The 24,263-nt window shown below is 35.7% G+C and overlaps 1 protein-coding gene across 7 annotated transcripts in view; it reads right to left on the reverse strand.

Annotated features, from left to right (window-relative positions):
• The window catches only part of LOC144970364 (multidrug resistance-associated protein 1-like), a 98,280-nt gene that overhangs the window by 47,195 nt on the left and 26,822 nt on the right, over positions 1-24,263 (reverse strand). For all 7 annotated transcript variants that reach the window (XM_078909952.1, XM_078909929.1, XM_078909968.1 and 4 more), the window contains exons 4-15: positions 22,721-22,834; positions 20,684-20,812; positions 17,853-17,963; positions 16,957-17,021; positions 13,312-13,443; positions 11,711-11,965; positions 10,252-10,426; positions 8,947-9,133; positions 6,664-6,797; positions 5,768-5,905; positions 3,985-4,131; positions 3,412-3,496 (exon numbers count right to left, since the gene is read on the reverse strand). In XM_078909952.1, the coding sequence (XP_078766078.1) occupies positions 3,412-3,496; positions 3,985-4,131; positions 5,768-5,905; positions 6,664-6,797; positions 8,947-9,133; positions 10,252-10,426; positions 11,711-11,965; positions 13,312-13,443; positions 16,957-17,021; positions 17,853-17,963; positions 20,684-20,812; positions 22,721-22,834 (1,672 nt within the window). The remainder of the gene's footprint in view (positions 1-3,411; positions 3,497-3,984; positions 4,132-5,767; positions 5,906-6,663; positions 6,798-8,946; positions 9,134-10,251; positions 10,427-11,710; positions 11,966-13,311; positions 13,444-16,956; positions 17,022-17,852; positions 17,964-20,683; positions 20,813-22,720; positions 22,835-24,263) is intronic.

A 24,263-nucleotide genomic window follows, 5' to 3' on the forward strand; every position in this document is an offset into this window, starting at 1 on the left:
GACATGACGCCTGTTAGGTGATATTACAATTAGGTTTTCACCAGAGACAACAGCATTAATGGTTAGGTACTTATTTTACACTTGAGTATAGAGAGACAATGTTAGTTTAGAGCCTGGTCAAAGGGCTCCACGTTGCACGACTAAGAACGAGATTCAAACCATGGAACCCTTCTGCTCCAAAGGCCAGTGTCAAACCATACAACCACACAACAGACTTACCAGCCAACCTCAAGCATTTGAAAAGATTTATCCTATTTTCCCAAATATTTATGCTCAGTTTCTCATATTTTTACCCCAAAACTCATATTTTCAACACGTGCAAACATCCAAAACTTCAAATTTAACATTCGCTGAGTTTCTGGTGACTTCTCAAGATGGTAGAGGGAGTTGGAAAATCCAGTAATTTCTATGACAATCATCTGTCCGAGTTGGAAAATCCTGTAATTCCTATGACAATCATCTGTCAGAGTTGGAAAATCCAGTAATTCCTATGACAATCATCTGTCAGAATTGGAAAATCCTGTAATTCTCATGACAATCATCTGTCAGAGTTGGAAAATCCTGCAATTCCTATGACAATCATCTGTCAGAGTTGGAAAATCCTGTAATTCTCATGACAATCATCTGTCAGAGTTGGAAAATCCTGTAATTTCTATGACAATCATCTGTCAGAGTTGGAAAATCCTGTAATTCCTATGACAATCATCTGTCAGAGTTGGAAAATCCTGTAATTCTCATGACAATCATCTGTCAGAGTTGGAAAATCCTGTAATTCTCATGACAATCATCTGTCAGAGTTGGAAAATCCTACAATTCTCATAACAATCATCTGTCAGAGTTGGAAAATCCTGCAATTCTCATGACAATCATCTGTCAGAGTTGGACAATCCTGTAATTCTCATGACAATCATCTGTCAGAGTTGTAAATCCTGTAATTCTCATGACAATCATCTGTCAGAGTTGGAAAATCCTGTAATTCTCATGACAATCATCTGTCAGAGTTGGAAAATCCTGTAATTCTCATGACAATCATCTGTCTGGCTACTCGGGTTCACATTGAAGTGGAGACGATATCTAATGACCTTCAACTCTTCCCCTTTTATCATTGTTTCCTTTTTCATTACAAACTGTTGACTTTTTGCATTTATCATATTTCAATCAACATTCCCATATTTTCGAAACGCATGACAATATAAGAAATCTTACTGGCTGGCAAGTCTGACACAGTCATCGTGAATACAAGAGAGATGATTGGTTGATTAAAAAAAAGAGTGAACGCTGTAGATCTTGTGCGGCTATGTGGTCTTGTGGTATGACACTTACTTTCGGGTCGGATGGTCCTGGGTTCGTGCCTCACTCGGCGCATAGTTGAGTCCTTGGAAAAGGCTTTTTATTCACATTCTCTCACCGTATTCAGGTGTAAAACGAGTATCTCGCCTTTAACAGCGTTGTCTCTGTCCGAAAAAAATTTTAAAATTGCCTAATAGTAATAGGCGTCAGAATGTCCCATCCTAAATGTTAAGCGTTGCTGTTGGCCAGGGACCCCTTGTAAAGCGCTTTGAGCACGTTTAGTGGAAATTGCACTATATAAAAGCTTATTATAGATCTAGGTCCTGACTCCATAAAATCGTTTGAGAAGATGAAAGAAAAAGATAAATCATTTGGAAATAGAACATGAAACATTTATATAGGGCATTTCTAGGGATTTACCATGTTATATGCCCTTTACAATAGTTCATCTATTCCCCCAACAGGACTCATGGAACGATATTTCTCTTTCATACAATGTTAGTTGCCTGTTAAGAGTCTTTTTTGTGTGTATTAACACTCTTACAGTGCCTGCCATGTCACTGCAAATAGGCACTCATTCATGCCCCGAGTCCACTGGGAGTAAATATGTGTTTAAAGTGCTGTGCCCAAGGACACAATATCAGGACCAGAATTTTCCGTAATCTCTGTCACTCATCCAGCCACTTACCATGCTTAAGATTGCTTGATTGACTTTTGTGACAAGATGAGACAGTGTGGTGGCGATTCACCAAATTGAAATAGAGTAGACATTGAGCAATCTATTAATCTGCTGGCCTAAGATAAAACGCCATTTATGGGGACATTTTAGTCGTAAGAAAACAGTTTTTCTTCTTCTCCTAATAATGCAGAAATGTTACAGTGAATGGCATCATCAGTTGGATGGTGAAAAGGTTTGAACTGAGATATTGCCAAGTTTAGTTAGAAGGTCAATTTTGATTAAAAATGAGTTCTGCTTGTCATAAATGATTAAATCAACCCTTTTTGTAAATCTTCGGGAAATGTCAAAGCTTAATTTCACTTCTAAATATTTCTTTACAGCTGGTCAAGTTGAAAAAGTATGAAATTTGAGAAAAGTTGCTGGATACCTTTCCCCTTACATCTGACCATAACTTCATGAAAAATCACCCTATTTACTTCAAATAAAGATTAAAATGCTCTGCGGAGCATATTCTTTCAGAAAATGAAAAAAAAAAAAAAATGCAAATCCAAAATTTTCACCTTTCAACTGATTATGTCATGCACTGACACAAATGTGTTGAACTTGAGAGCACGAAAATGTTCCATCGTTAAGAATATCCTTGAATATTTACAGCAAATATTAGACAGCTGATTATAACGATTAAACCCCCCCCCCCAAAAAAAAACACCATCCCCTATGGAATAATAAATTTGACTGTTTCACTTTCAGTTAATGAATCCAGCCAGGGTCTTGGAAAAACGTAATAGTCATTCTAGGACTAGAGAACACTAAGAAGGAGACAATACATAAAAGGAAATGAGAGCAGCCACATTTAACCTATGAATATTTAGACCTCCCCTCTCTCTATTAAAAACCAATTAAAAAATTAGCACTCGGCCAAGAATCCGGTACTCATTCATACCTGAATTAAGTGAGGGAGTGTCAGTAAAAAGTTCCTAATCATCCCCCACCTCTCACCCTCAAAATACTACGGCAAGGCACTTTCACTCATTGCCACCAATCTGATTAGTGATCAGGCTCAATTAGGTGTTGACTTAATAACAAAATAAGACAATTTATCACACTGCACGACGGCTATGACTTGAAACACTGATACAGAGCAATAACCACTAAACATGCTCAAAGCGCTTTACAAGAGGTCCTTAGTTAGGTCCGATTAACATGTAGGACGAGACATGACGTCTGTTAGGCAATATTTATATCTTTTTTCCGGACAGATGCAACGCTTTCAACGGCCAGGTGCTCAATTTACACACGAACGTACAGTAACGCGAGTAGAGAGCCTTTTCCAAGGACTCAACCATGTGCTGCTCAAAGCAGGACTCGAACCCTAGACCTTCTGACCTGAATGCAAGTGTCATAGCACTAGACCATCACCATCACAGTTGCCAGATACTTACTGTCTGTTTTATCTCTCTCTAAATTGGCCACAGAAATGTCCTCTGCGTTCATGAAGTTGTTCAAGCGTCGTATGGATGTAAAACCCTGAAACCAACCAAAACCCATAAGATGTCTATAAGTGTGATTTTTACTAGAATTTATATCATTATCATCATCACCATCATCATCATCATTATCATACTCATTTTTATTACATAATCATTACTTTCATTATTTAGGAATTATTCAAATTACCATTATTATTATTATTATTATTATTATTATTATTATTATTATTATTATCATCACTATTATTATTATTATTAATATTATTATTATTATGATGATGATGATTATTATGATTATTATCATTATCATTATTAATATAATAATAATAATAATAATAATAATAATAATAATAATAATAATAATAATAATAATAATAATAATAATAATAATAATAATAATAATAATAATTTTCATCACCATTATTATCATCATTATCATCATCATTCTTCTTTTTCATAGCATATAATTATAAAGATCCAATCATGACAGACATTATCTCTACAAAGACAGCGAAGATTACCTACCTTGATGAAATCCTGGCCGATGATAGGCATGATATTGACGGCCAGCCTGACCAGGCCGATGTAGCTCAGAGTGACAAAGGCCGTTTTAGCCTCCAAGTGATGGCCCTCGTCAATCATCACATAGGTCACGAGAATGAAATAGTTCATCTGAATGGCACATTGGGAGAGGAAATCATACGTGCTACACATAAAAATTACACAAATCAGAAATAGCTATACAGTTCTATTCGTCAAATTATTAGATCAAAGAAGAATTCGTAAGGTGTGTTTGAAGCTACTTTTTGAATGTCAACTCAGATACCTAACTTCTTGTATCTAATGGCGGTGAATTCCAGACATTTGGGGTGGCATGAGAAAATGCTTTTTATCAGAATTTGTATTGGAGACTTTTTTAGGTAGACGCAGTGTGCCGTGCTATGTTGAAATCCTTGGAAAAGACTTTTTTAGGTAGACGCAGGGTGCCGTGCTACTTTTAATCCTTGGAAAAGAGTTTTTTAGGTAGACGCAGTGTGCCGTGCTATGTTGAATCCTTGGAAAAGACTTTTTTAGGTAGACGCAGTGTGCCGTGCTACATTGAATCCTTGGAAAAGACTTTTTACCATTCTCTCCCTAAGCATACTGTTGAGAATTATGTAAGCTGTTGTATTCAAGTAATGAAATTTATATTGTCCGTTTAATGGCAGTATCGTTCATAACTAGCGTCTGTTCTAGTGTCTACCTTATTTGGAGTTTGTTTTGTTTGTTTTTAAGGGTTTTACGGCACTTGCAACACATTTAGGTCATATCAGCGCCGGTAAAAAGGAAGTAAATTGGATAGTAAAAACATTCTAGATGTACAATTAAAAGGACTTGAGGAAAAAGTAAGGCATAGGGGTAAATGGTTCAAATATAGGGAACAGATGTAGATCCCAAGAGCACACTATCAGTGTACTCAGTTTGAGATCACCTAAAAGTCTCACCCAGACACTAGCACAAAATTCCACTAAGAGAAATACACTCAAATGTTGACAAATCATAAGTTTAAATTACAAAATAACAGTACATAACAGAGAGATGATATACAAGGAAAAAAAAATCATTTCCCAAAACTATAACTATCCATTCAACTGTTTCACTCCCAGCCAAGGATCCGGCCAGGGTCAGGACAAGACTAAGTAATCTCATTCCAAGTCAAAGACACAAAGCAATTGGAAAACAGATACAGAGGGATAGAAGAGACAGCAAGTACCGGTACCTCCCCGCCCACTACGGGAGGTCGAGAACCCCACCAGTTGTTTGGAGTCGTTCTGTATTCAATCGTCATCCTGTACACATGCATCTTTTGTTAATATTGTTTAGTAAACGTTCTTTCCTGTAACAATTTGGTTTGTTGATTCTTGGAAATATTTATCTAATTATTTAATGATCTAAGTACACAACACAATCATTTTATTATAGCGTTGAATACAGGGAATTCATTCATTCCGTCTCAAAAATAAATTTGAAAAAATCCCCACCGAAAATGAAACATTATTATACAAAACTACCAACCTGAAATTTCAAAAAGTCATCGATTCCAGGGAAAAAAGAAAGAAAAATTCATTTTAAATAGCTTTAGAAATAAATAATTTACTTTCATCATGGTCCAAAAAGGTCCTTAATATAGATTCTAAGGAACTAAACTTTCCTTTTCACCAAGTTTATTGAGTCAAATCAGACCGATCCCGTTTTGTAGCTGGAGCCAAAAATTCGTATTTCTACGCAGACCCAATTATATCCCATTTACAAAATCCTTCCATCTTACCCAAAACAAGGCGCCTCTCCAAGCAAAGTTGAATAATGCCTCAAGTATTGACGTTTTTAATAAAATCTTTAATTCTTTTTCTCGAATTGTTGAAATTTTTTTCATGAACATTTCCTCCCATCCGTACAATTTGATGACCTGAAAAATCAAAATAAAATTTGTTATCATTTTATCATCCAGGATACCAAAATGTCAATCAGATAGCGCCTAACAGTCATTTTGATAATATTCACCACAAGAACACAACAATTATAAATTATTCAAGTGAAGATCATCAAAATACTTCAGTCTCAACACCAACAATGGCTGCCACATTCAACATCCTTAAACACAAACACTCAGAATTGAGTCGATTTCCAGTAACATTCTGATTCAAGTTTTGAAAACCTATGAAATAATTTTGTTTCCATCAGCTTCCTGGGGTTGAATGATACCCCCCCCCCCCCCCCCAAAAAAAAAAAAAAAAACAACAAAAAAACCCAACAAAAAAGCCTTTCAATCTGACATCCAAATCTTGGCAGTAACAGTTTTTTCAAGTGTTGAAACAGTCGAGACCTTCAGACCATTCGACCCATGACGCCAGCCAGAGGAGAATAAACAAAACAATGTTCAATTTATTCACCTAAACGACGCCATTTCTCACATTTCTCATTCGCCTTTAGTGTTTCAATCATCGGTTTGTTGATAAAGGGGAAACCCAAAACATCCACATTGTCCTTCTCCTTTGATTAAATCGACGTTTCCATTCCATGTGACAATTGTTATTCAATTCTTGCAGCAACACCGGCCTCCTTTTGACCTAAAATTCAACTTTTACCCTCTTAGTCACCCTGAAATAATGCCATCCAAAGGTGATGGCTGACATTTAAACAAGTATGAAGAAAAGAGTAATCTACCTTGATACCATTCAAAACCTCGTTCATGATTTTCACCCTCTCGTCTTTAATCTTCATTATGGCAGAGTGATAAATCCGCAACTTGTGCAGCAGGAAAATGTTCATCAAAAAAATCAACAGAATACAAGCCAGACCTGAAAAAAAGACAAGTTCAAGAGTTGATTGAAAGTTATTGGCCAAAAACCATAACATCTCCAATAACCATAACATCCCCAAAATTCATAACATCCCCAAAAACCATAACATCTTCAATAACCATAGCATCCCCAAAAACCATAACATTTCCAATAGCCATAACATTTCCAATAACCATAACATCCCCAAAAACCATAACATCTCCAATAACCATAACATCCCCAATAACCATAACATCTCCAATAACCATAACATTTCCAATAACCACAACATCTCCATAACCATAACACCTCCAATAACCATAACATCTCCAATAACCATAACACCTCCAATAACCATAACATCTCCAATAACCATAACACCTCCAATAACCATAACACCTCCAATAACCATAACATCTCCAAAAACCATAACAACTCCAATAACCATAACATATCCAATAACCATAACACCTCCAATAACCTAACACCTCCAATAACCATAACACCTCCAATAACCATAACATCCCCAATAACCACGACATCTCCAATAACCATAACATCCCCAATAACCATAACATCTCAAAAACCATAACATCTCCAATAACCATAACATCTCCAATAACCATAACACCTCCAATAACCATAACATTTCCAATAACCATAACATTTCCAATAACCATAACATCTCCAACAACCAAAACATCTCCAACAACCATAACATCTCGAATAACCATAACATCTCCAATAACCATAACATCTCCAATAACCATAACATCTCTCTGAACAAATCATTCTAATATCATTATAATACAGGAACAACGTTAATTTAGTAATCATTCATGGCTAAAAAAACGATAATAATAATAACAACAACAACAGCAATAATAATAGCAATAATAATGATAATAATACTACTACTACTACTACTACTACAAACTACTATATAAAATAATAATAATAATAATAATAATAATATAATAATAATAATAATAATAATAATAATAATAATAATAATATAATAATAATAATAATAATAATAATAATACATAATAATAATAATAATAATGATAATAATAGATAATAATAATAATAATAATAATAATAATATAATAATAATAATAATAATAATAATAATAATAATAATAATAATGATAATAATAATAATAATATAATAATAATAATAATAATAATAATAATAATAATAATAATAATAATAATAATAATAATAATAATAATAATAATACAAATAAATTCAATAATAATAATAATAATAATAATATAATAATAATAATAATAATAATAATAATAATAATAATAATAATAATAATAATAATAATAATAATAACAACAACAACAATAACAATAATACAGTTGACTCCACTTCATCGCACACCCTCGGTAGTTCGGGTGAGTGTGTCAATTAAGTGGAGTGTGCGATTAAAGCAGAGAAGCTAAAAAAAGGACCAGCACCATCTAAGCACCAGCTCTCATGTGCCATTCATGTAAGACTTGCTGAGTTTTCTACAGGCTTGGGACCGCCATGTTCAAGATATGGCCTCATTCTATCTTTCTTTCTTTCTTTTGTTGTTGTTGTTTTTGTTTTTTTACTTTCTTCTTTTTTTTTTCATTTCCTTTTCATGTTTTATCGACAACAAAATGTGTAAGAATAGTAATCGTGAAGCGTTGATTTCTTTCTATTCCGTGCAAGCTGTTTATAAACCCTTGGCTGTACCAACTTCTTGAAAATGAAAATTTTGTAATTTTAACAATTTTAAAGTGATTATTTAATAATTCAATTGAGAGTAAAATGTTGATTTTTAAAGTGAATTATAGCGGTGACAATTTTCATCTCCTAAAAATGACAAAGCTTTAAATTTACAAGTGAGTGGATCTGCTCGTAGTCATCGTTGACTTATAGCCTGACACTAAAACCCACTAAGACCCATATTTTGATATCATTTTTAGGTTTGTGGACCGTCTAGTGAGTTGTCATTAGCAGTGGTCAAAGATACTAGAATTTCCATTGGTTGAACTGTTGAATACAACTCACGATTTGTTTTCTTTTGTGGCCAAAGACTTTGACGTCATGTGTTGGTCAGTATCAGGCCATGAGTTTACAAAGGCCACGGTCTCCTATAAAATGATTATCACTACTGATACGACTAACCTGGGAGAAGAGCCAATCCAACGATGGTGACGGTGAGAGCGATGCCGATCATAAAATACACCACACACATCCATGCCCAGAATATGTAGTCAAACATGACCTTGACATTGCTGGCATCCACCGACATTAAGTTGATTATCTCCCCTGTTGTTGATTCTTTACGGGATTCGGGGCTGATGGTCAGGGACTGGGTGGAAACAGATTAATGATAATAATAATGATGTGGTTGATGATAATAACAATGATGATGATGATAATGATAATAATGATGATGATGATGATAATAATAATGATGATGATGATGATATTGATGACGATGATGATGAAGATGATAATGATAATACTGATGATGATGATGAATGATGGTCCTTTCCAAGGACCTAAGCTTTCGACCTGCAGTATGCAGGGTGATCATTTCTTGACGATAGTCTGAGACTCGTAAATTTAGTGATTTACAACATAAGAGGGAAATCTGCTAGTCAATTTGAAATCGATCAAATATGTTTGTTGTTTGTTTTTAAGCGTTTTACAGCGCTTGCAACAGATTTAGGTCATATCAGCGCCAGTAAAAAGGAAGAAAATGGATTAGTAAAAAGTTCTAGAATTACAATTAAAGCACCCAAGAAAAGGTAAGACAAAGAGGAATTGGTTCAAATAGGAAACAGGTGTAGAGTCCAAGAGCTCACTATCAAAGTACTAAGTTTGAGATCACCTAAAAGTCTCATCCAGACACAAGCAAAGGATCCAACTAAGAGGAATACAAATGTTTACAAATCATATATAACATGTAAACAAAACATAATACAGTGCATAACAGAGAGTTGATTTACAAGACAAAAAATACCATCGCCCAAAACTCTTAACTATACAATCAACTGTTTCCCTCCCAGCCCCAGGGTATCCGGCCAGGTCCAGGACAAAACCATGTAGTAGTAGTAGTAGTAATAGCGTATGGCTACACCTCCAAATTATGTTTGTCGATCCATGATGGCAGGTCATCTCCGGCTTCAAAGATTATTTCGTACCCCCCTTCTAATTTGTTACTAGGCATTGCAGGACCAGATGATCAATGGTTTGTCGTGCCCCTTTGCAGTATTGGCAGATTGGTGAATCAATGACAAAACCATGTAATGTCATTCCGAGACAAAGACAGAAAGGTTGGAAAAAAATCTTGACTTCACCTGGGATTGATCTCGGTCACTTTGTGTGTGAGGCGAGTGCTCTACACCAACTGAGCTATTGCCTCCCCCCCCGCTCTTTAAGGAATGCCTTGGAGTAAATTTTTTCAATACAAAATAAAAATACCTTTGAGAAAACGGAGCCCATGATAGCCGTTTGCAGTCGGAGTGCAAACAACGAGATGGAATATCCGGATGGGTAGCCCAGTGTGATGGTCAGAGTCTTCAAGATGAGGATGGCCGCTGTGTAAATATAGCCGTGCCAGGTTAGTTCAGAGTTGTTGATGTAGTCGATAAAAAACCTGATGAAATATATCAATGAATAAAAAAATAAAAATTAAAATTCCCTTTATTCATCCACTACAGGAAATTTGTCTCTAGGGTCTATTCCAAGGGAAGACTGGAATAACCCAGGCGTTAGCCGCAGTGCAACGCCGCAAATTGAGCTAGAAGTATGTCTTCATAACCACCAAGTTTTTATTATAAAACAAAAAACAAACCAAACCGCGAGGACGAGAGACGCATGCGCACAACCAACATGACGTTCTCTCTCTAATAACTTTTCCGCCGGTGACGTCACAGATTATGGGTAACGTCCAATCAAGGGACGCTACTCTTCCGCTAATCTCATTCCCTATAGAATCTATTTTTCAATCACTGCTAGGGTGGGCTGAGGAGTCAGACCTTTATGTGGATTTGAAATTGGAGACAAACAAATAATTAAATCAAAATATGAAAGAAGTAAACGGTTATGTGGTCTAGTGGTATGACACTCGCTTTCGGATCGGAAGGTCCTGGGTTCGAGCCTCACTCGGCGCATAATTGAGTACTTGGAAAAGACTCTTTACTCACATTTTCTCTCTGTACTCTGAAGGAAAATGAGTACCTAACCATTAACAGCATTGTCTTTGTCTGAAAAAGAAATTGTAATATTGCCTAACAGGTGTCATATGTCTCGTTCTAAATGTTAAGTATTGCTGTTGGTTAGGGACCCCTTGTAAAGCGCTTTGAGCACGTTTAGTGGATATTGTGCAAAACGCTCAATTCTTTTTTTTTAAACATATGATATAAAAATAGAAAAAAAAACAAGAAGAATAATTCCTCTTAGAACTTACACATCTTCCCCACTCTCAAAAACAATTGAGGAGAAAAAACAAAGTTCATGCATTAAAAAAAAAAAACAAGCAAAGCAAAACAAGCTTTTATCTAGTGGAAAATCCACTAAACGTGCTCAAAGTGCTTTACAAGGGGTCCTTAGACAGCAGCAGGACTTTACATGTAGGCCGAGATATGACGCAACATTGCAATTTTTTAACAGCAAATACAACACTTTTAACAACAAGGTACTCATTTTATACCAGAGTATGGTGAGAGAATGTGAGAAAAGAGCCTTTTCAGAGGCCCCAGCTTTGAGTAACAAGGAATAAATGAAACATTGTTGCCTATTAGGCCTTCTTTTTTGTACTCACACTATTCCAATATCCATCACTGCCTATAGCCAGTCACTCATTCACACTTTATTCAAGTGAGATTTCATGGTCAATAATTTCAATATGTGGAAAGTTCTACAACTTTTCAGGCCTTACCCTAAAACAAAAGGATTGAACACGTTGTCTACAACTCTCGCCAGCTGGCCCACTTGTGACTTGACCAGATCAATCCCGAAATTCTTAAGCAAAGCTTTAGGAAAAGATGGCTGCACGAATAAGGTTTGATCATCATGGGGTTTGGACGTTGCCAGGTCCTTGTCGTTCTCTTCCTTGGTCAGACTTTGTAAAGGTATGCGGCATGCGTCCACGTCGTCGTCTTCTGGAACTTCCTTTACATTCTTTCTCCGTCTGCTGCGAAACAAAAGCAGAAATCAATAAAATTTTGGGAAGCAAGGCAGACACTAGTAAAAAACGGATATTGGAAATATTCATAATATTCTATATAAAGGGCAATATCCAATAAATGTGCTCAACAAGCCTTACAAGATGTCCCAAGCCAACACCAATGCTAAACATAAGGACAAGGCATGCAATTTATAAGGCGCTCTAACAATCATGAAATAATAAAATCTCTCTAAGAAAAGAGAAAAATATTTAAAATTTGATCATTTATTTATAGCATTATCCACTAAATGTGCTCAAGCCACATTACAAGGGGTCCCCAGCCAACAGCACCACTGAACGTGTAGGATGAGACACAATGCCTGTGAGGCGATATTAATTTTTTTTCTCTCGAAGAGACAACGCTGTTAACGGCCAGGTACACATTTTACACCTGAGTATGGTGAGAGAATGTAAGTAAAGACCTTTTCCAAGGATTCGACTATGCATCGCTTAGAGCAGGACTCAAATCCTGACCCTTCCGATCCGAGTGTCAAACCACTAGACCACATAACCTCTTATAGCTGAGAAAAAAAACCATCCCATATAAAAAATATATTTTTCCTCTTCCACCTTTGGATTGAACTAGTATCGAAATAACTGGCATAGGAGTTTGGATATTGGAGGCAGGGATGGAATATATAACATTGGACTATACATTTATAACAAAAATGGTCAACAATAACAATGAAAATAATAATAATAATAATATTAATAATAATATATAATAATAATAAAATATATAATAATAATAATAATAATAATAATAATAATAATAATATAATAATAATAATATAATAATATAATAATAATAAATAATAATAATAATAGTAATAATAATAATAATAATAACAATAATAATAATAATAATAACAATAATAATAATAATAATAATAATAATAATAATAATAATAATAATAATAATAATAATAATAATAATAAAAATGATAATAATAATAATAATAATAATAATAATAATAATAATAATAATAATAATAGTAATAATAATAATAATAATAATAATAAATAATAATAATAATAATAATAATAATAATAATAATAATAATAATAATAATATAATAATAATAATAATAATAATAATAATAATAATAATAATAACAACAATAATAAAAATAAATAATAATAATAATAATAATAATAATAATAATAATAATAATAATAATAATAATAATAATAAATAATAACAATAATAATAATAATAATAATAATAATAATGATAATAATAATAATAATGACAATAATAATGTTAATGAAACAGACCACTTTTCGTAAAGACGAAAGGACAGTCTTCTAACCTTTGACATGCTTTCTTTTCCTTATCCCAACTTTGCTGGAATTTTGCCAAGACTTTGGAGGTTGTGTTGTCCTCTGACAAGCTGTACAGGTCATCTGATTGCAGCGGCTTCTTGAAGCCTTTGAGGACAAGCCTGGATAGTGGGTTGGAATAGAGGAATGATGATGATGGTGGTGTTAAAGATGATGATGATAATGATGGTGTTAAAGATGATGATGGTGTTGGTGCTGATGATAATGAGGATGATAAGGATGATAATGAGGATGATGATGATGGTGTTGAAGATGATGATGGTGTTGGTGCTGATGATAATGACGATGATGATGATGGTGTTGGTGATGATGATGATGATAATGACGATGATGATGATAATGACGATGATGAAGATGGTGATTCTGATGATGAAGACGATAATAATGATGATGATGATGAAGATGATAAATTTGATTTCATCGCTCAACATGTCAAATCGCAGTACTTTATAGAACTGACAAGTTTTGGTCAATAAGTCGTAATGTCATGAGGCTCATAGCAACTGGAGTTCCAAACCCCCTCCCCTGTTGATATTAAACAGACAGTAGCAATAGCTGGTTTTGGATATGACGGAACTCTATCACAAAGTACTTTCTGCCAGATATAATGGACCTAGCTACCCAAAAACCGCTGTGTGGAAAGAAGGGGTCAGAATGGGATAGAAACCCGTCTCTCTGATTGTGTGGCACGTGCTCTTCCAACTGAGCCATTGCAATTTGCGTGTGAGTGTGTGTGTGGGTGTGTGTGCCTACGTACAAAATTTTGCTTATGACTAAATAAATTATTTTAAAGCCATTGACAAACAGATACATATAAACAGTTAACAGATATAGATAGCTGGAGACAGAGACACAGATAGAAATACAGATACACAGATAGAAATACAGATACACAGATAGAAATACAGATACACAGATAGAAATACAGATACACAGAGATAGAAATACAGATACACAGATAGAAATACAGACAGCCAAGTATGGACAACTTCTTCTTTCAGCTTATCCCGCATTTTGCAGGGTTGCCATAATGAATGCCACATCTCAGGCATCTCAGTTCAGCGCATCATCTTCCTCCAGGCCCAGTTCTTTCATATCATTCTTTACCTTATCCCACCATTCAGTCTTAAAGTGTCCCTTTTTTCCTCTTTCCCGCTAATTGTAAATCCAATATTTTTCTTCCAACGTACTCCCTCTCTCATCTCTTTACATGTCCAAACCATTTCAATCTATCTTCTCTCATCTTTATTGATACATTCTTCACTTCAGTCAACCTTCGGATTCGTTCATCTCTCACTTTATCTTTTCTTGTCCAGGCAAGTGACCATCTCAACATCCTCATTTCTGCCACCTCAACTTCTTTATCTTGTTTCTTTATTGTAGCTGCTGTCTCTAGTCCATATAGCATTGCTGGTCTTACAACAGTTATATATATTTTCCCCTTCAGCTTTGTGGAAATTCGTCTGTCACACATAACTCCAGTTACCTTCCACCAATTATTCCAGCCTGCCTGTATCCTCTTCTTAACGTCCATCTCATTGCCCCCATCTCCTTGTACAGTTGCTCTTAAGTATTTGAATTGGTTTGTCTCTGGCACATCCTCTTCTCCTATCTTTATTAGAGTCCTGCTCTCTGTTGTCCGATGCACAAATACTCTGTCTTCGATCTGCTTACCCTTAATTCCCTCCTTTCCAACACCGTCTCCAACCTTTCAGTTCCTTTTCCGCCTCAGCTTTTGTATCATTCAAAAGTACTACATCATCAGCATACATCATATTCCATGGTGCCTCTCGCCGAATGGGTTCTGTTAGAACATCCATTACTATTGCAAACAGCAGATCCCTGGTGCAGTCCAACTCTTACATTAAATGGATCAGTTGAGCCAACAGCTGTCCTTACCACTGTTTTGTTTCCTTTGTACACATCTTGGATAACTTTCATATATTTCTCTGTTACCCCATTTGCTCTTAGACAGTACCACATTTTTTCTCTTGGTACCCTATCATATGCTTTCTCCAGGTCAATGAACATACAATGTAATTCTCTTTGCTTTTCTCTATACTTCTCTGCAGTCACTTTTAGAGCAAATATAGCATCCGTTGTACTTTTACCAGCAACAAATCCAAACTGTTCTTCACTTATGTCTACATCTTTTCTATCTAATCCTCTTATCGATTACTCTTTCCCATATCTTCATTGCACTGCTCATTAATTTGATGCCCCTTATAGTTGCCAGGTACAGACAAAAAGATATAAATATACAGATAAAGGTGCAGATACATAGGTAGCCGAATACGGATATATAGATAAACACATAGATATACAAATACATTAATAACAGATACAGATAGCCAGGTACAGATACACAGGCACAAAGAATATACAGATACACAAATATACAGATACAGATATCAGGCCTGTAAATGGTTGGTGAAAAAATTGTCGGAACTTTTTGAACAGGAGAAAATAGACACAACAGGACAAAAATATGGACACAACACAGACATGACACTGACACGTCAATTGACTAGTCAAATCATGTCACTTTCCCCTACTTATTTAAAACGAGGTCCTTATTTTATGGTATCAAAAAAAAAATCCCAATTACTTGAGGGCCCAGGTCTGAGTTAGTAAAATGAAAGGAAGAGAACAAATCCTACCCTTTTGAATGATGTGTATCTCGTGCTTGATGACACAGGAAGCTGCGTATCTTCGCTCCTGTTTGTGTTAAATGTTTACGCTGATTCTTTCGTTTATTTGGATTAATTCTTATAGAAGAAGAAGAAGAAGAAGAAGAAGAAGAAGAAGAAGAAGAAGAAGAAGAAGAAGAAGAAGAAGAAGAAGAAGAAGAAGAAGAAGAAGAAGAAGCAGAAGAAGAAGAGGATGAGGAGGTGGTGCAGTCGTGTGAGAGCTTTCGAAGAAAAATAATTATTTCGCATTATTTTTTTTCCGTCTCACATCCGGAGGGAACAAAAAAAATATAGAGACTGAGAAATGAGATCCGGAGATATGCATGTGTGTCGGTAGCACACTTCTGTGCGTGCGTTATTTACTGTCTAGGTGTGTGTGTGAAGACTCGCGCGAACTTCGCGACCCATCTCGCTGGCTGTGGCACAGTAGCCAGGCAGTGAATACATCCACGTCTAGCGGAGCGTGTAGGTGGCATGATAATATTATAGCTAACAGATAGACGGCAAGTTTTGTTTTGTCTTTGATGCGACAAATGAAAATTAAAAAAAAAATGTTTAAGTCGCATTTAATAAAATCTATTTTTTTCGAGGAACGAAATAAAAGTCTTTTATTTTCTTTTTTATTGGTTCTGTTCTTTGACGTTACGAATTTTATTTTTACTATTTTATATTTTAAAAAAATATTAGCATTTAAGAGCAAAATCGTACTGTCGGAAGTCCAACAATAGACAGAAAATTTACAGGCCTGAGATATATAAAATCTAAATACAGATACACAGATAACAAATATTGAAAGCCAGGTACAGACACTCAGACACCGATATCATACAGACGCACAGACACCAGAGAGAAAAATACAGATACAAATACAGATATATATAGGATACAGATACAGATATACAGATACAAATCCACAAGACTTACGGATCCATCCAATGAAGTAGAAGAATTGACAGTAAAGAGGCCGTGGTGTACGGATTGTGGATTTCCTGAAAAATGAAAGTGTAAGTAATGCTGATTTTCAAACTTTAAGGTCATATATGTGGATGCCAGTGAATGAAACTTCATATGGATAACGCAGATTAATGAGCTTTATAAATGTTTATATTTATATTTAGTTTATGATTCAATCAAGCAAATGCAAAGTCTGTTGCAAGCGTAGACAATCATTTCTCTCCTATCCTCTCTACCATTGGCCTTCTTCAATAAATTCACATCTCACACAGGCTCCTCTGTCATCCACTTACAGTGACACACACACACAATCTCTCTCTCTCTCTCTCTCTCTCCCCCGCCCTCCTTTCCTGACGTGATTGGTTAGATTAAGCAGCAATATCAAGAATGAAAAGGGTTAGAAACCTTACCGAGTGGCGGTTGGGAAAATCTCCACAAAACGGACCTCAGACTTCAGCTGGGTAAATTGAAACATTGTGATGACTCAACACAATGAGGCAGTGAAAAGAAAAGTTTTTAATCGTCCTTCGAATCTTTCGTAGTTTGTCTTTTCTCCCATAGATCGCAATGTCAATTATTCCTGATAGTTGAGTCCTTAGAAAAGGCTCTTTACTCACATTAACTCACCGTACTCAAGTGTAAAATGAGTACCTGGCCATTAACAATGTTGTCTCTGTCAGAAAAAAATTGCAACATCACTTAACAGACGGCATGTCTCTACTAATTGTTACGTGTTGCTGTTGGTCAGGGACCCTTTGTAAAGCGCTTTGAGCATGTTTAGTGGATATTACACTATAGAAAAGCTTGTTTTAAAAATGATTCCCATCTGAAAGACTCCAAGACTTTTGGGACAGCGTGTAGTCTACCTTGTATTTCCATCCCCGGTGACTTGAGAAGCAATGCGTTACAAACAAGACACTTGACAAGATGTATCGACACGTTAGAGTTGTAAAATGGAAGGGATCCGTTGTATAGACCTGAAAGGCAGGAAATAATAATAATAAATCTTTATTGTCCTAAAAAAAGTGGCAATTTGTCATTTGGTTACACATTTATAAGAATACAATATATTGACATAGACACACTCACACATACTAGTAATATCGTAGTCATCGTCACCATCATCTGCATCAACAACATCATCATCATCATCATTACAACAATCTTCCTAATATTTCCGTTACAATCTTTCACTTTCACCATTCCCCTATAACACCATCACCATCCTCATCATACTTCATATTAGATTATTTTCCTGTAACAAGCTACAAAATGCATTTTATTCAATGACGGCTGAGTCTCGGTCTTTGACCGGATATTGATCTTGAAAAAATATCGAACAGAGGATTGTCTTTGAGGGTCTATGTGGTCTTGTGGTATGCCACTCGCTTACAGATTGGGTTAGAGCCTCGCTCGGCGCATAGTTGAGTCATTGGAAAAGACTATTTGCTCACATTCTCTCACCGTAATCAGGTGTAAAATGAGTACCTGGCCGTCAACAGTGTCTCTGTCCGAAAAAATTGTAATATCGCCAAACAGACGTCATTTCTCTTTCTTCATCTTACGTGTTGCTGTTGGTCAGGGACCCTTTGAAAAGCGCTTTGAGCACATTTAGTGGATATTGCGCTATATAAAGCTGAAGTTCTAGCTCTAGTCTTGATAAAACAGGAAATAAAATTATCATGAAGGTATCGGTATTTGTAATCGTTTGATTCCAAATTGTATTGGAATATGTCACTCTTTTCTACCATAAACCCATCGTAATTGTACTGGGATATGTCACTCTTTTCTACCATAAACCCATCGTAATTGTATTGGAATATGTCATTCTTTTCCACCATAAACTCATCGTAATTGTATTGGGATATGTCACTCTTTTCTACAATAAACCCATTGTAATTGTATTGGGATATGTCACTCATTTCTACCCTAAACCCATCGTAATTGTATTGGGATATGTCACTCTTTTCTACCATAAACCCATTGTAATTGTATTGGGATATGTCACTCATTTCTACCCTAAACCCATCGTAATTGTATTGGGATATGTCACTCTTTTCTACCCTAAACCCATCGTAATTGTATTGGGATATGTCACTCTTTTCTACCCTAAACCCATCGTAATTGTATTGGGATATGTCACTCTTTTCTACCACAAACCCATCGTAATTGTATTGGGATATTCACTCTTTTCTACCCTAAACCCATCGTAATTGTATTGGGATATGTCACTCTTTTCTACCCTAAACCCATCGTAATTGTATTGGGATATGTCACTCTTTTCTACCCTAAACCCATCGTAATTGTATTGGGATATGTCACTCTTTTCTACCACAAACCCATCGTAATTGTATTGGGATATGTCACTCTTTTCTACCATAAACCCATCGTAATTGTATTGGCATATGTCACTCTTTTCTACCCTAAACCCATCGTAATTGTATCAGAATATGTCACTTTTCTACCCTAAACCCATCGTAATTGTATCAGAATATGTCACTTTTCTACCCTAAACCCATCGTAATTGTATCAGAATATGTCACTCTTTTCTACCATAAACCCATCGTAATTGTATTGGGATATGTGTCTGTGGAGGCAGCATGGCTCAGCGCTACAGTCTTTGCTTTCTACCCAAACGGTACAGAGTTCGATCACCTGCCGATGTGCTGTGTGTCCTTGAGCAAGTCACCTCGCCCTAGCTCAATTTGCACTGCGGCTGATGCCTGGGTTATTCCAGTCTTCCATTGGAATAGACCCTAGAGACAAATTTCCACTATGGGACGAAAAAAGGGAATTTTATCTATTTTAAAATTTTAATTTGTCGAAATTAAAAAAAAAAACCCAACAAAGGTTAAAATTGAATATTATGGGTCATAAACACAATCTACTACACACAAGATTTGGCTGCCACCCATTCAGTGGTTTAAAAGTATCCTATTTAAAAAATGCCATTTCATTGTTGCCATGCATCCATTTGTTCTCACCACACTCACGGTTGTGATTATCGTCGATGCAACTTCATGATAAGACAAGAAGACAAATTTAAAATTAAATTTTTAAAACAAAAACAATGTAATGTCATCAATTGATGAAAAATAAAATTACAAAGAAGGACAAAAATTATATCAATTCATCTGCTTATATATTTTTGTTGTTTTCGTTTATGTTAAAAATGAAGTCTTACTCCAATGGCAACATGTCATAATCTCCAAAATGAAATTCAATATCAAACGACAGATTCAGAAGTGAAAAATACAAGAAAATAAAGATAACAACCCCCCCCCCCCCCCCCCAACACACACATCACCACCACCCTCCTTCTCCGCCACATTATCTATATCTGGTGATACGGAATGTCAAGTCTAAGAGACGAAATAGTGAATTCTAGAAGGCCTGAAGTCCGATGTATGTATCACACTAAAATGATTGTTCAGTTTTCAGATTTACTTTAATTTTCGATTGACACCAGTAGCCTCAAAACCTACAGGGAATGAAAAATGTTGTTAATGCCTCAGTATTCATCTTATATTTTTCTAAAAATTATTATAATATATATATATATATATATTATATATATATATATGTATGTGTGTATATATTATAACCAACAACACAACGCAAATTTTTTTTTTTTAATCAAAAAATAAAGATCGAATTAACAAAAATAAAATAAAACCAAACTAACAGCACAACTTACCTCCCTTTGAATGGCTGAAAACAACTGAAAGAGTAGAGTAACCGACCCTAGCAACCAAAACACAAACAAAACAGGGAAACGGCTAATGTCTTTTCTTCTTTCTAAACTGACAATGAAGATCTGAAAAACCTGAAGAAAAAAAAAATTGGAAATAAAAAGAAAATTGAATTTAAAATACATTTTAAAAAAAACGAAACTATATCAACATAATTATCAAGTAGTCTGTCTAAAATTGTAAGGCAAATTTTACAAGCAAAGATATAAAAAGGCAAATACAAAAACAAAAACAAAAACAAACAAAACAAAAAAAACACCCCAATATCCACCATTCGTGCTCAAAGCGGTTTATTGGTGGGCCGTCCCAAAAACTCAACAAACACTTAACATGTCAGGCAAGACATGACGCCTATTAAGCAATATTACAACTTTTCTTTTGACAGAGACAATGCTGTTTTGTCAACCAGGTACTCATTTAACACCCGAGTACAACGACAACGTGTGAATGAAGAGCCTTTTTCAAGGACTCAACCGTGCATTCCCCCAGATCAGGACTCGAACCATGGGTATACAGACCAGAAGGCAAGTGTCATAACACTGGTCCACAGTTGTTTCCAACATTCAGCCATGACTAATCTTATCAAAGATTTCAACTGTTTCAGTCATCTAATCCAAAAAAAAAAAAAAGTTTCATTTATTCATCCCTAAGGGGAGATTTTTCTTTTTGGTTCTATCCAAGGGAAGACTGGAATAACCAAGGCGTCAGCCGCAGCGCAGCGCCGCAAAGTGAGCTAGGACAAGGCGACTTGCTCAAGGCCACACAGCGTGATGGGTAGTCAAACTCAATACCTTTTGGGTTCAAAGCAAAGACCGTACCGCTGACTTGGAGAGATAAAAATTGTGTATTCATTGCCTGTAAATGTTACACATGACTCATCCCTTCAACAAGGTATTTACATCAGAATGGTCTAAATACAGTGGAATCCTGATAAAGCGAACACCGTTTGACCAGAAAGATTGGTTGACTATAAGTAAGGTTGACTTTATCCATTGTGTCAACGAAATATACTTAGAAAAAGAACAGAAAATTTGAGATCAACAAGGAGTGTTGCTACTTTAATTAGAAATTGAAGCTTTTTTTCTAGTGATTGGGTAGCTGGGTCTGTTAGCTCTGGTGGTAACTACTTCATGATAGACTAGCGTCATATCCAGAGGATTGTAAGCAATTGCTATTGTCTGTTTCATGCTATAGCGACCTGGATAAACTCCTTCATCCAGTTCAATCCAACACAACACCAGTTCAATCCAACACAACACCAATTCAATCCAACACAACACCAATTCAATCCAACACAACACCAATTCAATCCAACACAACACCAGTTCAATCCAACACAACACCAGTTCAATCCAACACAACACCAATTCAATCCAACACAACACCAGTTCAATCCAACACAACACCAATTCAATCCAACACAACACCAATTCAATCCAACACAACACCAATTCAATCCAACACAACACCAATTCAATCCAACACAACACCAATTCAATCCAACACAACACCAATTCAATCCAACACAACACCAATTCAATCCAACACAACACCAATTCAATCCAACACACCACCAATTCAATCCAACACAACACCAGGTCAATCCAACACAACACCAATTCAATCCAACACAACACCAATTCAATCCAACACAACACCAATTCAATCCAACACAACACCAATTCAATCCAACACAACACCAATTCAATCCAACACAACACCAATTCAATCAAACACAACACCAGTTCAATCCAACACAACACCAATTCAATCCAACACCAATTCAATCCAACACAACACCAATTTAATCCAACACAACACCAATTCAATCAAACACAACACTAGTTCAATCAAACACAACACCAGTTCAATCCAACACAACACCAATTCAATCCAACACAACACCAATTCAATCCAACACAACACCAATTCAATCAAACACAACACCAGACTTAGATAATGGATAGCATATTCATAATTACCGTGACTGTTAGCCAGGTTGCTAGTGACAGAATCCCATCATCAAAGTATGACGTCTGTTGTGCATAATTCACTGCCTCTGTTACAAGTAGGATTACCATTGATATGAGGAACACCTACAGATAAAAACAAAACAAAAAACAAAACAATTAAAATTACTGACTGTAAAATAGCATAAATTGAATTTTGGTCGTATCAATTTTTCAAAAATGTCTTTTTATAAAGTTGCCATCGCTTAACACGAGCTTCACGTGCTCCAATACACAACGCTTCATGTGCTTCAATAAACGACGCTTCATGTGCTTCAATACACGACGTTTAACGTACTTCAATACACAACGCTTCATGTGCTTCAATACACAATGCTTCATGTGCTTCAATACACAATGCTTCATGTGCTTCAATACACGACGCTTCATGTGCTTCAATACATAACGCTTCACGTCCTTCAATAAACAATGCTTCACGTGCCTCAATACACGACGCTTCACGTGCTTCAATACACAATGCTTCACGTGCTTCAATACACAACGCTTCATGTGCTTCAATACACAACGCTTCACGTGCTTCAATACACAACGCTTCACGTGCTTCAATACACAACGCTTCACGTGCTTCAATACACAACGCTTCATGTGCTTCAATACACAATGCTTCACGTGCTTCAATACACAACGCTTCATGTGCTTCAATACACAACGCTTCATGTGCTTCAATACACAACGCTTCACGTGCTTCAATACACAACGCTTCATGTGCTTCAATACACAATGCTTCATGTGCTTCAATACACAATGCTTCATGTGCTTCAATACACGACGCTTCATGTGCTTCAATACATAACGCTTCACGTGCTTCAATAAACAATGCTTCACGTGCCTCAATACACGACGCTTCACGTGCTTCAATACACAATGCTTCACGTGCTTCAATACACAACGCTTCATGTGCTTCAATACACAACGCTTCATGTGCTTCAATACACAATGCTTCACGTGCTTCAATACACAACGCTTCATGTGCTTCAATACACAATGCTTCATGTGCTTCAATGGGGAACAAAAGTGTGACAAAAAGCTGGTACTGGTTCCAATCTCATTGAAAGTGTAAAATCATTCTTCTAGAGGAATAAATGCATGCCTTGTGTAAAGGATCCTCTGGTTTTAGAGTGATGGCATCTTTTTTAAAAATTATATTTGCTGGTCGTCAATAAAGATCATCCATCATCCCTCTTTTACATCCCGTAATCCATAGAATCTGCCTAGACGTCCTGCTATGTAACCTATTCATTATTAGTCCTCCAAATGAATGGTTACGTACACATGGGTGCAAGCAACTGGACCTCAAAAAGCCTACAAGTCTACTTATGACCAGATATATAATCTGAAAAAGCCTGCAAGATTACCTCGTCATTTGAAGTCTTGTTCTCAGCATCTAATCTTCATAATAGTAGTCCACAATTGTTGTATGTTTAATCCAAAGGTTATAATGCAGTAATTTGTTAAGTTTCTTGTCACAAGTTGCACAATTTTAAAATATACAAAA

This window comes from Berghia stephanieae, chromosome 1 (genome assembly GCF_034508935.2).
Source record: "Berghia stephanieae isolate SIO BIC M18660-M18661 chromosome 1, UCSD_Bste_1.3, whole genome shotgun sequence".
In the NCBI taxonomy this organism is placed as follows: domain Eukaryota; kingdom Metazoa; phylum Mollusca; class Gastropoda; order Nudibranchia; family Aeolidiidae; genus Berghia; species Berghia stephanieae.